Source organism: Triplophysa rosa, linkage group LG8 (assembly GCF_024868665.1).
Source record: "Triplophysa rosa linkage group LG8, Trosa_1v2, whole genome shotgun sequence".
NCBI classification, from domain to species: Eukaryota; Metazoa; Chordata; class Actinopteri; order Cypriniformes; family Nemacheilidae; genus Triplophysa; species Triplophysa rosa.
Window position 1 is genome coordinate 16,529,772 of NC_079897.1, and position 15,714 is coordinate 16,545,485.

General features: G+C 38.6%; 1 protein-coding gene across 1 annotated transcript in view; it reads right to left on the reverse strand.

The window, feature by feature from the left end:
- Positions 1–15,714, reverse strand: part of rapgef5b (Rap guanine nucleotide exchange factor (GEF) 5b) — a 50,621-nt gene that overhangs the window by 12,037 nt on the left and 22,870 nt on the right. The window contains exons 10-11 of the mRNA XM_057340630.1: positions 13,485–13,600; positions 12,748–12,848 (exon numbers count right to left, since the gene is read on the reverse strand). Coding sequence (XP_057196613.1) covers positions 12,748–12,848; positions 13,485–13,600 — 217 coding nt within the window. The remainder of the gene's footprint in view (positions 1–12,747; positions 12,849–13,484; positions 13,601–15,714) is intronic.

Genomic DNA, 15,714 nt, shown 5'->3' on the forward strand with positions numbered 1-15,714 from the left:
TGCTGAACCCACAAGTCAAGCCCATAATGACTGATGTGCATTCAAGCCTCATTCAGCTGTAATTTGCTCTGCAGGAACATTAATTTCAGCATATGCTCCCACACACATGAATTAACATTCTCATCTGATCTCCACAATCTATAACTTGAAAGTGCTCAATCTCTCATCATACCATCATCTGTTTCTGGTTGTGTATAATTTAGACCAATTAACCAAGAATGCACACCAAATGCCTAGTAACAAATGTATGTTGTGCTGTAGGGGAGCAAAACAAACACACCGTTATTACAGACACACATGAGCTAGTTATGCATTATTCAGTATTTATGAAAAATAATCTGTTCTCAGGTTTGGACTGTGGCAAAATTCTGCTAAACATTTGCAGTTTCATATGTATCTTTTACAATAGCCTACATCTGTTCTCCTGCCATGAGAATCAATACACATTCATGATCAAAGATCAATTGAAACTGAAATTGATGAATGGATTTTCCTCAAGTAATCACTGTGAATCATTAAGACGCTTAAAACAATCAGATGCACAAACATAATGAAGACTTTCTAACAAATCCCAACATGTCAAGGTCGCCTTTATCACATACAATGATGGCGTAGTTTTAAATAATATCTGATGTGTGTAACATAAAGGAGTAATATGTTTGCTTTCATAAACATAGGTCTTGTGGATTCCTGAAACTGTAATTGAATACAGTAAAACTTCTTTAACCTACTACAGCTATTTCACACGGTCAAATTTTAAGGCACTCTGACATTTGTTTCAATCAGAGGTGGACGAAGTACACAACTTCCTTACTTGAGTGAATGTACAGACTGGTCAAATATTACTCCACTACAAGTAAAAGTTGAAAAGACAGATTCTTACTTAAGTAAAAGTACAGAAGTACGTGCTTTTAAAAGTACTCAAGTATTAAAAGTAAATTTCCTTTATGTCAGCTGTGCATTGTTTTATTGTCTATACCTTATGCCTCTGAAGCAGCCTACTGAATACACCAAGTAGCTCACAGTATCAGTTGTATTAAAGGAGTAGTTCACTTCAAAATTTGCCCCCATTGACTTTCCATAGTAATTTTTATTCCTACTATGGACAGTCAGAGGGGCAAATTTTGCAGTGAGCAACTCCTTTAAGAGCTTTATATGTTTAGCACATATATGTTTAGTTTAGATATAATCCTGTATGATCATTTAGCCTAATTATCCTCATTAGCCCCCTAGGCCTATATGTATTTATGAGCACTGAGCAGTGTTCTTTTATTTTGTATATTCCCTTTACAAGTTTTAGCAGCAATTTACCAGTAAGTAGTAAGGTTATTGTAAATAGTAAAGTGTAGAAGCCATGTGTTTGTTGGATTTATGACCATTTGTATTACCATAATTTAACTACATAAACTATAGCTAGTATAATGAAACTATGGTATTTTTAGTTGCTGTGGTTTTACTAAAGATTATTAATTTGAGTATGGTTCCTATATATAGAAAATGGTAAATTTGTGGATACTGTGGTTTTACTGCAAATACCGTCCCTGCTGAAAAAAAACAATGAATTTTTGAATTAGAATGAGATTTTTAAATTAAATTCCTCTTTGTAGTGTGTTTTGGGTTTTATTCCAATGGGATTTACCATCCCACCAATAGAATCCATCACATACAAGTAGACAACAAGTATCCATAGCACAATTCCCATTATAACCATTAAATCCATTACATTTTCTGTTGTATTTTGGGAAGGGTTCTATTGTTTTTATTTCAACAGGAATACTTCAACTATAGTTACTTCAGTAAAAACATCATTCATTTTCCAAATCGCTTTAAATGATATAGCAGCAGATCAGAAGTTAACACGCACGCGTAGCTCAAGGTGTATGTGATGCTTATTTACCGTTTAGCCGTTATGCCGATCATTTTCATGACAATGTTTCTACGATCTTTGACTGATCGTAACCCACAGATGATTACACCACACTTTAACATGTGCCTTTTTCGTCTTTTATTGTTCTATTTGTCTTTTTAGAGCGCTATCAACGGTGTAGCAGTGCCTACGTTTACACTAGTTTAGCGGGGAAGATCCCAGAGTTGCCAGATTTGCGTAAAAAATCTGCCAAATGGGCCATTCAAAGCTTGCCGGATAACCGCGATCTTAGAAAAACTGAAATACTTGGCAACAGTAAAAGGTCCTGGCAGATCGCAAGCCAGATAAATTGCGCACACAGGAAACCCGCTGCATAGAAACCATTTTCTACTTTTGGACCTTTTTATAAATGTAGTGGAGTAAGAAGTATGATATTTGTCTTTCAAATGTAGTGAAGTTAAAGTACAAGTACTCAGAAAAAATAATACTCAAGTAAAGTACAGATACTCAAAAAGTGTACTTAAGTACAGTACTCAGGTAAATTTACTTCGTTACTGTCCACCTCTGGTTTCAATTAACATTACATTAAACTTACTATGCAACCCAATGCAAAACAAGCAGAAGGAGGGAGAACGAGAGAATGATGAATGAAGGAGTGTTTTCTGCTGCAGTATGTGGTGACAAAGGGGTTCCTGCTTAAGATGTAAATCCTATTAGTGACAATATTTCTGTGAGCGTGCTGCATTGGCAACGTTGTAAATTCTTCCTAATTTCACACTTACTTCCTTGGGCTTTCTGCGTTCTGCTCTACTGAACTGCTCACATCATTATGGTAATGTACAGAGCACAGCTGTACAACCCTAGCCAATGGTGCTCGCTCACTCACACAGACGGAGCAGTTTACAGTACATTAAGTACTGTGCATCCCAAAACTGATACCTGTGCTTAACTTTAAGAGGAAGGTTAACAAACACATACATGTACAATTTAGATCACATTGTTTAGAAGTAAATTAGACTGAATGAAACTAGATCAATTGATTTATACTAAAAGGGATAGCTCACCCAAATATACATATATTATTTAATCATCCTCATGTCAATTTAAACCTGTATGAAGATATTTTAAAGAATGTTGGTAACCAAACAACACTGGCCCCCATTGACTTCCATGGACCACAAAAACCAATGAGACATTTCTCAAAATATCTTCTTTTGTGTATCACAAAAGAAAGAGTCATATACAGGTTTTGAATGACGGGATGGTGAAAACATAACAATTTTAATTTTTGGGGGGGTGAACTATCCCTGCAATGTTACTGTCTATGCTTTAAGCATTTGGTGTCATGCTATATAATTTTGATGTGTTTTAAACTGCTGGCTCTTTCAGTCTTGCAATATAAAGCTCTACACAAACATACTAACGCACACAGGCAGCGATTTACAGCGGTAATTTCACAAGACCCTTCATTAACACCTGCTGTCTGCAGTCGCAGATAAACCTGACCTGCTTTACGCTCTTTGATTCTCTAGCACAAGATCATCTTCCTTTGCTACCGTTGAAACCGAATGAATTTTTCATTATCTGAAAAATGATGGCCTTCACATACAGCATAAAGAGACTCTTTCTCATGCAAAAACTTCAGAAGTGCCACAGCAGCAAAGGATTAGACATAATTGACTTCTCTAGGAAAAGAAAATGTTCACTTTATGCAAATTGTATATGTAGCAACTAGCAAGCTACTAAACTGACCATGACTAATGTAGAGTACTGTGAACTTTATCTAGAATCAGATATTGCAGAGGCATAAGAACATGTCTACATCATATTTCCCCATAAAGAGAAACGTTTTTTGGCATTCTGAGTCTGACGTGAGACCAGGATATGTTTTCTTGGGATTCAGGATGTAGACCTCCTAAAAGATATCACTAGGAATTAGACTTTTGCCAGTATTCAATAATACAGTGTAATTGTTATAATTCATTTGCACAATATTGTTATCATTTGCATTATTCAAAATACTGTGGAAAATAGTATATATAACATTCGCTTAAATGTTGAAAGCTTACTTTCCATTAATAACACAACACAAGCTGTTTAACACACATTACGCTCACGCTCACCGGTAAACCAAATCCCGCTCAGATCCCGCTCTGACATAAAATGTGTCTAGTAAGCCTAACTGTTTTCAGTTTATAATAAGCTTCTTGAATAAATGTCTCTGTTTAAGTAGTAGGCTGAAAAAGAGCAGTTATGTTTCAGTCCGACATCCTGTGACATTACAGCCAATATTTTTAGTCATTTTTTATTTAAAGAGTGCCTAAAATAATAACTGATAAAGTATATTTGATTTTCGTTACTTTATTTCCGTGAACACATAGCTGCCATAGTGCAACATTCAAAATAAATGTACAAAAGATGAAATGCACTATGAACACCTTTATTATTACTGAGGTTAATAAAAGAAACAGGCTCTAAAGAAAATAGACCAAAACAAGGGGAAATGCGGTCTTAAAATGTCAAACCTCAATCGTTACAGCATTTTAGAATGTACTTTTAGAAACTTGGACAAAGTAGCTGCGTCTTCGAAGGCTGCATGCGTCCTCCGGAGATCACATTTGTCGGCCTCGGCCGCATATGACATTGAGGTTTATTTGGGTTTTATTTCAGAAAAGCAACAGTTACACTGGGTAAGGGCCACAATGTCTTCTTAAGAGAAATAAATATAAATGTTATAATTTTTTTTTAACTGAAATGAGCCTGTTTCAAACCTCTGGTTGCCCGCGCACCTCCGCAAATGGACGAGGCGTTTGTAGTTGCCGTTGTGCTATTATTCAGGCTTGGGGCTCATGCGGTGTACATGGGACAATAATCCAGCAGCAAAAAAGTAAATCACCAAGAGGGCTGAGCGAGCGACTCTGAGCGTATTGAGCGAGCGGAGCGGAATTTTCAGAATGGCGATCTCCGCTCCGCGAGAAATATTAACGCTCCGCTCCCCACTACGCTCTCGCTCCGCTTCGCTCACATGCTCTGATTCTGACAGATGCAGTTAAATATTACACATAAATTAAATATAAATATAAATTTTTAATAACATATAGACCTCTTTGGATGATGTAAGCAACGCTGGGTACAGAAGAACTTCCTATTTCAGTTCTTTAACACTACGGAAACGTTTGAACAAAATACAACCAATAGAATATTTATAACGGATTTAAAATGTTAAAAGATAATCTTAAGATTTAATCATATTAAGTACAGTATGCTTTAAAAAAATACTAATAATAAATAAATAATAAAACCAGAAATGCTTATGGACCAGTGTTTACTTCTTGCAAAGTGGTCTGCATGAGATTTTTTTAAATGATTCAACCAAATTGCATATTCGTCTTGTTTGAACTGTGTGTCTTGACTTTAAACCGAAAGTAATAAAGAAATACAACACAAATGAAGTAATAAAATATTTCAAATCAATATTTCATATTCAATAACTTGCTTATGAGGTAAGCAGCCGTGTAACAAGCATGCTTATTTCGCCCTAACAATCATAAATTATCATTTGGATTTATTAAAGAATAAAATTCATTGACAATACTGTGTATCGTGATAAAAGCTGCAATTATTATGAGCTGAAAAACGGATACCGTCGTGTCTACTAGCAATTATCAGTGGCACATCTGAAAACTTAAAAGATTCACATTCTGACTCACATTAGATGCAGCAAGTCATTGCTTTGCCACAGAATTTTGGTGAGAATATCCAAGTGGAAAATAAGGTCTATCTCTCTACATTCTTCTAAACCTACACTGCAGTACAGGTCAGACGGAACATGTCAGGCTGAATTACAAACATGATGTGAAAAGCTGAGCGTTAATGACCACCTCAATGACAGAGGCGGACCCTGGAGGTCAAGCGAGCCGCTGTCTGATGCTGTGACGGACAGCTGAGGAATACCGCAGGTCACGGCTTGCACGCGCAGGTCTGGTCAGCTGCTTATGATATTGACAGTTACATGTGAGGAACCAGAGCATGCAAAAAAAAACAGAAAATGACACCGTTAACCTTAATGAGAGGAAATGACAGATGACTTTCAGTCTCTCTAGTGCTCGCACTAAATTGATCAGGTTTTGCATAAACTGTGCTCATGAAGCATGAATAATAAGCTCTGACAGCCTCAGGGTTTGTGTGGGAGTGTTCAGAAATTCCAGCGTGAGCTAAAGTTATTATCATCAATGAAGCCATTCCCACAATTCTCTCCGGCAGCCGCGTGGACAGGGTTTGATTACTGCTTATTGACCAGAGTTTCCCAATTAACCTCAGCAGGCCTGCAAGACAGATCAAGCCAGAACGCTGATCAGGTGATTGACTTCACTAAAGGAGAAATAGGAGGAAGGGGAGCAAAAGCCACACATATCAGAGAGTCATTGGCTTTTGCTTTTTCATTTTTATTCAATATTGGCTAAGGTTTGGATTGTTAAAGAAGAATGTAAAGGCAAATCAATGAATCTGCTAAACAAGCCTTTAAAGTGAATTCCTGATATACAGTAGATGTCTTTCATGATATTAGGTACAATATGGGGTGGATTGACCAAGAAGGATTTGCCTCCTCTAACAGCATCAATTATTGACATGTCTGGTGCAACTAAACCTAACGTAAACCACTTTACAGAAGAAAGGGTCATACAGGTTTTAAATGGCATGTGTGAATAAATGATGACAGAATTTTATTAGAGATGCACTGATACTAAATTTCTATACCGATACTGATGACCGATCATTTAGAGTCATATCGCCGATACCGATTCTGAAGATTAAATAAATATTTATAAACTTTCTGAATGTTATTTATTCATATAATGACTATTAACATCAAACATCAAACTGGTGATGTTTATTTTTTGATTGACAGGATAAATCGGCCAATAGTGTGAAAAATCGCTTTTATCACCTGATATGGAGTATAACGTGTAAGTCATGTAAATGCGTAAAATGGTTTTCTTTTATCGGGGAAAGCTCATAAACGGCGTAAGTAAAACCCGCTCGGCAGAGGTAGTTTTTTTCCGATTACTCCATTTTGCCCATTACGCCCATTACGCCCATTACTCCATTACTACCTGTTTTCTCTCAGTTTTGTTTATGTGCGCATGTCTGACAGCGCAATAGTAAAAGTCCCAAATGGAAGTAATAGTAAAATAATGCATAACAGTCCGCTCTCGAATCATACCGTTGATGTAGAAACGTCAAAAAGAAGAACTATTGTTGCATATACGCAAGTACTGAGGACATGACAAGAGATATAAAAATACAGATTCTGACTGTTTTCCCAATGCATTTTTAATAATAACTAAACAGACTATCGATGATGACGTCACTGCACGCGAGAAACCCGGTAAGTTTCAAACTTCCATGTAAACGTGGTTTTCTGCGTAGCCGGTTTATTACTATGCATGTAAACACGTGAAAACGGGTATCTTTTTAAGATGATTTTTGATAGATATCCGTTTATTTTGTGCATGTAAAGCACTCAGTGACTTTATTTGCGTGCGCAGGACTATTTCAGTAAACCAGATATTTGTGCAGAAAAAAACTGCACAAAGATATCTGTATTCATATTTTTGCAGGTGTAAAACTTCAGTGCGATTCTAAGAGAAAGATTTGCCAAATGACTTCGGAATTAAATGAAGAGCATTGGGAATTGAACGAGAGGTGGTCATTAGTGGAGAAAATGTCCCATAATTAGACACTGAGGATACATTCATTGAACACGTGCTGGAAGTCAGAAATACAATAAAATGATCTAGTGTTTTGACCTAAAGATCAATGAACATTATAGCTAAAATAATCAAAGATCAAATTGACCTGATTTGTCCCTTAAACCATCTGTCGCAGAGCTATTGACAGAATTACACACATTCACGAAGAACTGAACAGCATGCGCACACACAGAACTGAATGTAGAGAAACTCTGTGCTGCTCTTCATTTCCATTTTGACATTCACAGACTCTAGTCTTTAGGGAAGGCTTTCCACTAGATGTTGGAGCATGGCTGGAGGGATTAACTCCAATCCAGACACAAGAGCATCAATAAGGTCAGACACAGATTTTAGGCGATGGAATCTGGGCTGGAGGCATTTCAATCCATCCCAATGGTTTTAAAATGGGGTTTGTGCAGTTGAGTTCTTCCACACCAAACTCAGTAAATCATTTCTATATGGACCTTGAGGACATTTTGTGGCACAGGGCCCATTATACTGTTTGTACTTGACTAAAAGGTACAGTTCACCCAAAAATAAAAGCTCTGTCATCATTTACTCATCCCCGAGTTCTGTATACATTTCTTTATTCTAAGATATTTGGAAGAATGCTTGTAACCAAACAGTCCCTGGCCACCATTGACTACCACAGTAGGAAAAATGACAGTGGTAAAGTGCCCCAGAACCGTTTGCTTTCCTACATTCTTCAAAATATCTTCATTTGCGTTCAACAGAACAAAGCAATTTCTAAAGCAATTTTCCCACTATAGGAAACCAAAAAAATGTATACAAACTTGCATGAGAAAATGAAGCCAGAATTTTTATTTTTGGGTGAACTACAATGCATTTGTACGGAGCCCTTTTAGGGACATGGGGTGGAAAAAGTATGAAAGGGAAGAGAAAAATATTTTTTAAAGCTTTTGCGTTATCTCGCAAAAGTTTTGCGTTCCCCCAAGAAACATTGCGTTCCCTCGCAAAACTTTTGCGCTCTCTGGCAAAAATATTTGCGTTATCTCGCAAAACTTTTGCGTTCTCTCGCAAACATATTTGCGTTATCTCGCAAAACTTTTGCGTTCTCTCGCAAACATATTTGCGTTATCTCGCAAAACTTTTGCATTCTCTCGCAAACATATTTGCGTTATCTCGCAAAACATTCAAAAGTCCTGTTGTCCTGCTCCGTACATTAACAATGGAGTGGAGTAGATTCCCGGACCAATAACTCGTGAGCTAAACGTTGTTATAACACAAATAACACATAATTCCTTAGACAATGATCTACAACCTAGTCTTCCTCAAAACGAGAATATAAATTGATCTCTATATGAGCAGGCGACATGGACAAGTCCAAAGAAACCGTCTGCAAAGTGACTGTAAATCCGAAAAGCGATACTACAAAAATAGTCATTAATAACTTAAATGTTACACACTGTGGTCTCACCAAATTCAGTTTACACATTAATGCTCTCCTGCTGAATTTAATATTATACTACAGTATGTAGCACTGAAGTTAATGACTATTTTTCGTAGCCTAATGATCTTCGGGTTTTGCACTTAACAGACGATTCCTTCGGTCTTGTCTCAGCCGGCTACCGCCTGAGATCAATACAAGGCTCGATTTGTGGAAAATTAAGTTAAAATTCATTGTTTACGTTACATAGAATGAGGTGTCATTTGTGTTATAAGAACGTTTAGCTCATGAGTTATTGGTCCGGGAATCTGCGACTATAGACCAATGTTTATGTACGGACCTAGTCTTAAATTCTGCCAGCAGGACATTAAACATGAAGTGTTTGTCAGAACTCGCAAAATGTTTTGCGAGATAATGCAAATGTGTTTGCGAGGGAATGCAAAAGTTTTGCGAGATAACACAAATATGTTTGCGAGAGAACGCAAAAGTTTTGCGAGATAACGCAAAACCTTTAAAACTAAATTTCTCTTCCCTCTCATATTTTTTCCACCCCATGTCTCTAAAGGGGCTCCATACATTTGACTGTAATACGGTGGGTGCTATAACTAAGAAGGTGAAAAAATTCATATACAAAAGCTCTGACCCACAAATACACCAATTGAAAAAATAAACTAATAAAATAAATCACTCCTAGACTTCTATTTTTTTCCATTTCATTTTTTCATTTCATGCCCATGATCTTTATCCCTGCAGAGAGATACAGCTGGCTGTATACTTTTCTTTTATAAAAACAATAAAATAACCTCGGCCTTCTCTAAACAAATCAATACATACACTGCACGCTTCCCTCTGGCTTCATACCTTAAACAACAAACATTTAAATCCCTTTGTGTGCTGAAGCTGCCTGTCCTGCAGGATGTAAACACGGAATTCATTCGGGATCAGCCGATGGATCCTTCAGATGTATGAAATCAATACTCTCTCTCTCTCTCTCTCTCTCTCTCTCTCTCTCTCTCTCAAAACTCCCTACACATGTGAGGGCTGGACAAGCATGACAACCCCACATGATACACCAGCAAGCCTTATATCCCCCTGAGACCTCTCCTCTGGGAATCTCTGTCTGTCTGATTCTTTCTTTGTCTCGCTCCCTCTCTACCGGTTCTTAAAAACACACAATACATATGAATAATGTACATAGACGTTTTCATTCATAACAAAATAATGTGTGGTCCACTAGAGCCTCTGAGCCAATGCAATGGTTTTGCACTTTGAAAATTGCATCAAAAACATACTGCGATATTATCTGTCATACCATTTGTGCCATAATAGCTTTATTGTGTTGACAAAGCCCTCCCAGTAGAATAGAGCTTACCAGGCACTTAGGATCGAAGCCACTACACCTGACAGTTCATAGATCACGACAACCTTTCTGCAACCAATTTATCACAGTTAACACTGATGACAACAAAAAATCTGAGGATTGTTCGTAGGAATGTTTCTTAGGAATGATTGATGTCTATACGAGGTGTATGTACAGTATATTACCAGCACAAACGTGTTACTGAAATAATTCACTCAAAAATGAAAACTGTCATTATTTATTTACGCTAATGTCTTTCAATAAACCTCTTAAAGAACACGAAAGCAGTTGTTTAAGGAAGATTTATAGCAGAATGTTCGAACTGCTACTAGCATAAAATGTAAGTAAATGGAGACTTCGGCTGGCAAGCAAGATTTTTAGCAAATAAATGAATTTCTCTGAATAATATAACACAATGTTATCATATGTTATTTAAATATGGCACACCAGTCATACTGACCACTTTAATGATGCTGTTTTGTTTATTTTTCTGTCCTTTTTTGAGCTGAAAGCGCCAGTCCCCATCCACTTTCATTGTACTTAACTTAGTACAACAACATTCTCTAGTACTATTCATTTTGGGTTCCACAGCGAGCAGAAAATCACATTGGTTTGGAATGACATCAAAGTAAGCAAATGTTACAACATTTGTTTTTTGTGGGCGACTATCACTTGAAAAGTTTTCCATGACACATGTACACTTTGTTAATGAATATAAATGTGTGCGTTGTGGTTGTACTAGGTGGAAGAGAGCGCTGAAAATGCACTGAAAGCAGATAAATGAAGCGCAGCAGTGGTGCAGGATTTGAGCAGATGGATTCTGTGCTCCACACAGGGAACTGAGCTGAACTATAGCGATTAGCTATCAATGCTTTTAATGAGGTTAGAACTCACTTCACTAGACTGCCTCAGCCTTGCATGGGGAGGGGGGATAGCCACAGCAGCGTCAGGATTTTTCAGACGGGAAGAACACTAACTCTTTCCTCCAGTCTGAGAGAAGCTTTACACACTGCTCAGCAATTATCACTACCGACCAGAGCTCATTCACATACCATGTTCAATTGGTCTGCTCTGCGTGCACTTTGTTCCAAAAACAACAAGGGATCGTTCAAATATGAAAATTCTGTCGTTATTAACTCACACCCTTAATTCAAACCTGAATGACTCTTTCTTCTGCAGAACACAAAAGAAGATATTTTGAAGAATGTTGGTAACGGAAAGATGGTGGTACCCATTTACTTCTATTGTATGCACACAAAACCAATAGAATATAATGGGAAGCCAACATTCTTCAAAATATCTTCTTTTGTGTTCTGCGGAAGAAATGACGTCCAACAGGTAAATAAAACGACAAGAGGGTGAATCATTTTTGGTTGAACTATCCCTTTAAGTGAAAAGTCTGGAGGCTTGATAAACTTCACATGTCTACAGTTCTGCTCCGTCTATGACCCAAGACTAATGGTTTTAGGGCTACAGGGATATTCGGTTCCCTATGGAGAATTGAAATCAATACTTTTACAACAGTGGAAAATCAGGAATAAAGTAAGCCTGGTACATATTGAAGAACTATAACCTCTTTGTATTTCCCCCCCAAATGATAAGCCTTTAAAAATGCTACTATACTCCATGTGGTCTCTTAATTTATTATATGATGTGAAGAGCTGCATGCATGCATAATAATAATTATAATAATAATAACAGTAAACAAAGAATAAACAAAATGCTGTTTTTAAATGGATAACAGGCGTATGACGATTTCCAAATAACATTTAATGTCGTCATATTAAAACAGCTCATATGCAAAAGCACTATAATTTTACCTCATGTAACCCATCCCCGTTCATAAATACATGACCCAGTTCTGATCACTCAAGTACAGACAGTACTTCAATAATTCATTAAACTTAATGTACTGTTTCTTGAGGGTTACAAATTTCACAGCATCTCTAGGATCCTATTCAATGATGTGTGAGGTGAAACCCCATGACCTGCCTTTCTCTCTCGCTTAACCGCTGCCAGCTCACGCAGAGCATGCTGTACATGACCGCAAGTTATTAAAGTGAGCAGAAGAATCTAACTCAGTACCAGTAGGACAGAACACAGACAGGTACCGGACTACACTATTGGATCATTAACCTCAAAGGCACGAACAAAACTTGGAGATGTAGTGCTGTTTGGAGCACATGCCGGATATTTTTTTGGAAAGCAGGACAAGTGACAGTGTTGATAGATGTTACTGCCACAAAGCCTAAGGCAAACAATTTGAACCTTTTAGTGACCAGATGGTTTCTCAGCTAGCCGCTAAAGTGTATCCCTACTAATATACGGGTCACATCTGAGGTAAAAGGTCACGCCTCACCTGTTTCTCTGCTCTGTGGGTTCCTCTGCTCCTCGTCCATCCTCAGTTGATCCAACAGATGGTCCAGAACCTTCTCGGGGGTGGCAGGCACAGCGGCGTACCTGTGTGAGACAGAAGAGTCACTGAAGTCCTCCTCGTCGATGGAGGACAAGGAGCGACTGCTGCACCAGCCTTCCTCCTCGCCCTCTTCCTCCTCTCCCTCCTCGTCAATGTAACGAAAATACGGAACGTCGAACGTCGGCACGTTCGCTCGCTCGGCGCTACTGGTGTCCGAGGATTCGTCCTCTTCATCGTCTTCCTCCTGTTCCACCAGAGCGGCCGGCATCAACCTGCCCTCCAGGCGCGGATCTGGGGCCACTGCACGCCTGCTGCCCATGTCGGCATCGGTGCCCGCTTACCACATCGAGACCGGGAGGTACGGGGGTCTGCCGGCTAGGCTAAGCTTGTGGAGAGTTGTTTAGACGCTGGCCACCACACCACCTTCAGACCCTTCAGAAGCCAAACGGCCACGGGAAGGAACGCACGGCAATGCAGCACATCCTCGAGCGCATGTGTGAGAAAAATGACTTCAGGGAGATATGGATCAAAAAAGTGACAGGTACAGACAGATCCGTTGAGAGAGAGAGAGAGAGAGAGAGAGAGAGGGAGTGAGGGAGTGAGGGAGAGGCAGAAGAAGGTGTGCGTGCGCTCCGGAGAGCTCCGTGCATGTGAGAGCGAGAGAGCGAGCGGCTGCTTACCTCCTGGTTGAGAAGGAGCGGGTGGGGGGGGCTCTCGGTGACGTCGTCCTCTGAGATAGCAGCACCTCGCGGGTCCTCTCTCTCTCGCACACGCGGACTGCTGCGTCACCGGGGGGCTGCGGGGGGGGAAGGGAGGGGTTTAAATGATCACCAAGGAGATTCCCTGCTCTCTTGTCACCGTGTCTCTCCGTCCTGATTTCCATCACAATGCAGTTTTAAATTAAACAGCCCACATCAAACGGCGCTTCTCAAAAGATTCATTTTATCGTGACCCGGCAAAATGCACCCTACTGCAGCGCTGTTCAGAGCTGCCTGCTTTTATATTTTAATGATTTGCTCATTTGAAAGGTGAATTAATGTAACTCATTTATTTAGATAATTGATGTTTTATATTTTGCCATGGACTAAAATTAAACCATTCTGCGTGAAATGCTGCCATTAAGGTTTTTCAAAATTACTGAAACATTTACATAAATGTTTTTGTATGTGGAGAAGACCGCGTAGATTCATTCTTTATTTTTCATTTAAAACATTTAAATAAGAAAACTTTGTTAGTTCCTGATAGATGTGTCACACAATATACAGTATTGACATTAAAACTAAAATAATTACAAATATCATGTTATTCAGCAGCGCCTGTTTAAAACTTTGCCTTAAGAGCCACAATGGTTACATATTCTTTCAACCCACACTCATTGACCAAAAAAGAAAAAACAAAATACATAAAACTAATTTGACATGATTTCATTTGTTTTAAAATGTTTTGTACAGTACATTTCAATAAACAGTTATGATGAATTATTTTGCCCATGATGATTTTTTTATACATCTACAAAGGTCCTAAAAACAGTAATGACCGGTTTGACAGACAAGGCTTAAGCCTACAGTCCCAGACTAAAATGAATGTTTGAGATGTCTTAAATGAAAATAACTTGCCCTGAAATGCCTTAAAATATGTCAGTGCCGTTTGCTTTGTCTCAAGATGCACACCAGAAATGTTTTCCCCCCCAATTTATTTTTTAAAGTAACTCAAATACCTTATTAAACGAAGGCATAGTCCTGGCTTAAATACAGAATATGTTATACACAGATCTGTATAAATTTCTTTGTTACTGATGAACACAGAATGCTTGTAACCAAACAGTTCTTGGCCACCATTGACAGCCATAGTAGGAAAAATTTCTTTGTAAATGTTTTTGTTCTGTAAAACACAAACAAAGATATTTTGAAGAAAGTAGGAAAGAAAACAGTTCTGGGGCACTTTTGACTACAGTTGTAATTTTTCCTACTGTGGTAGTCAATGGTGGCCAAGAACTGTTTGGTTACAAGCATTCTTCCAAATATCTTTCTCTGTGTTCATCAGAACAAATAAATTTATACAGATTTGGAACAACTCAAGGGTGAGTGAATGATGACAGAATTTTTATTTTTGGGTGAACTGTTCCTTAAGCTAAGCCTTGTCTGTGAAACCGGGCCTAAATGTATAGTATTTTACTGTAGTATTTCATTGCTATTGTGTGGCCTGTCACTTTGTCCTGTGTGTGTTATCAATCTCTCACAGCTCTCCGCTCATGCTGAAACACACGCATGCTGAGAACAAAGCACTCACCAAATTACTCCACACAGACATAAAGCTCAACCTATACGCAGGATTTTTTACAGTATAAACCACATGAACATATTCTGTGTTGCGTTCACTGACACGCACAGCTCGCTTAGTCCTACACACCCATGTGCTCAAATACTGACTGAATCAGCTATTACAGATGAACCCATGTGAATGTTTGAGGAGCACATCGACAGCTCTGGACTGTGAACTGAAGGAATGGGCTTGTTTGCCCATATGCAGCGTACCAGTTGAACTGGTGGTGTGACTCAGTTGTGTGTAAATATGGGTGTGTGTCTCACAAGCCGTCTTCTATAATGCTTCTGCCAACAGGGAACCAGACAGTCACTATTCTAAAAACAACTGTATTGCAATGATACAGAAAGAAAAGAATTTTAGTAGTTAGTGGTGTAATTGATGAGAGGAACATGCAGCGCTTGTGTGCATATGTGTGAGTGCGCGATGTTTAATGAGCTGATTTTCATGCAGTCTGTCCCTGAACCACAGCAAACAGCACATCAGTCAATGTAGCATGTGTGTGTGCGCGTGTGTGCGTGTGTGTGTGTGTGTGTGTGTGTGTGTGTGTGTGTGTGTGTGTGTGTGTGTGTGTGTGTGTGTGTGTGT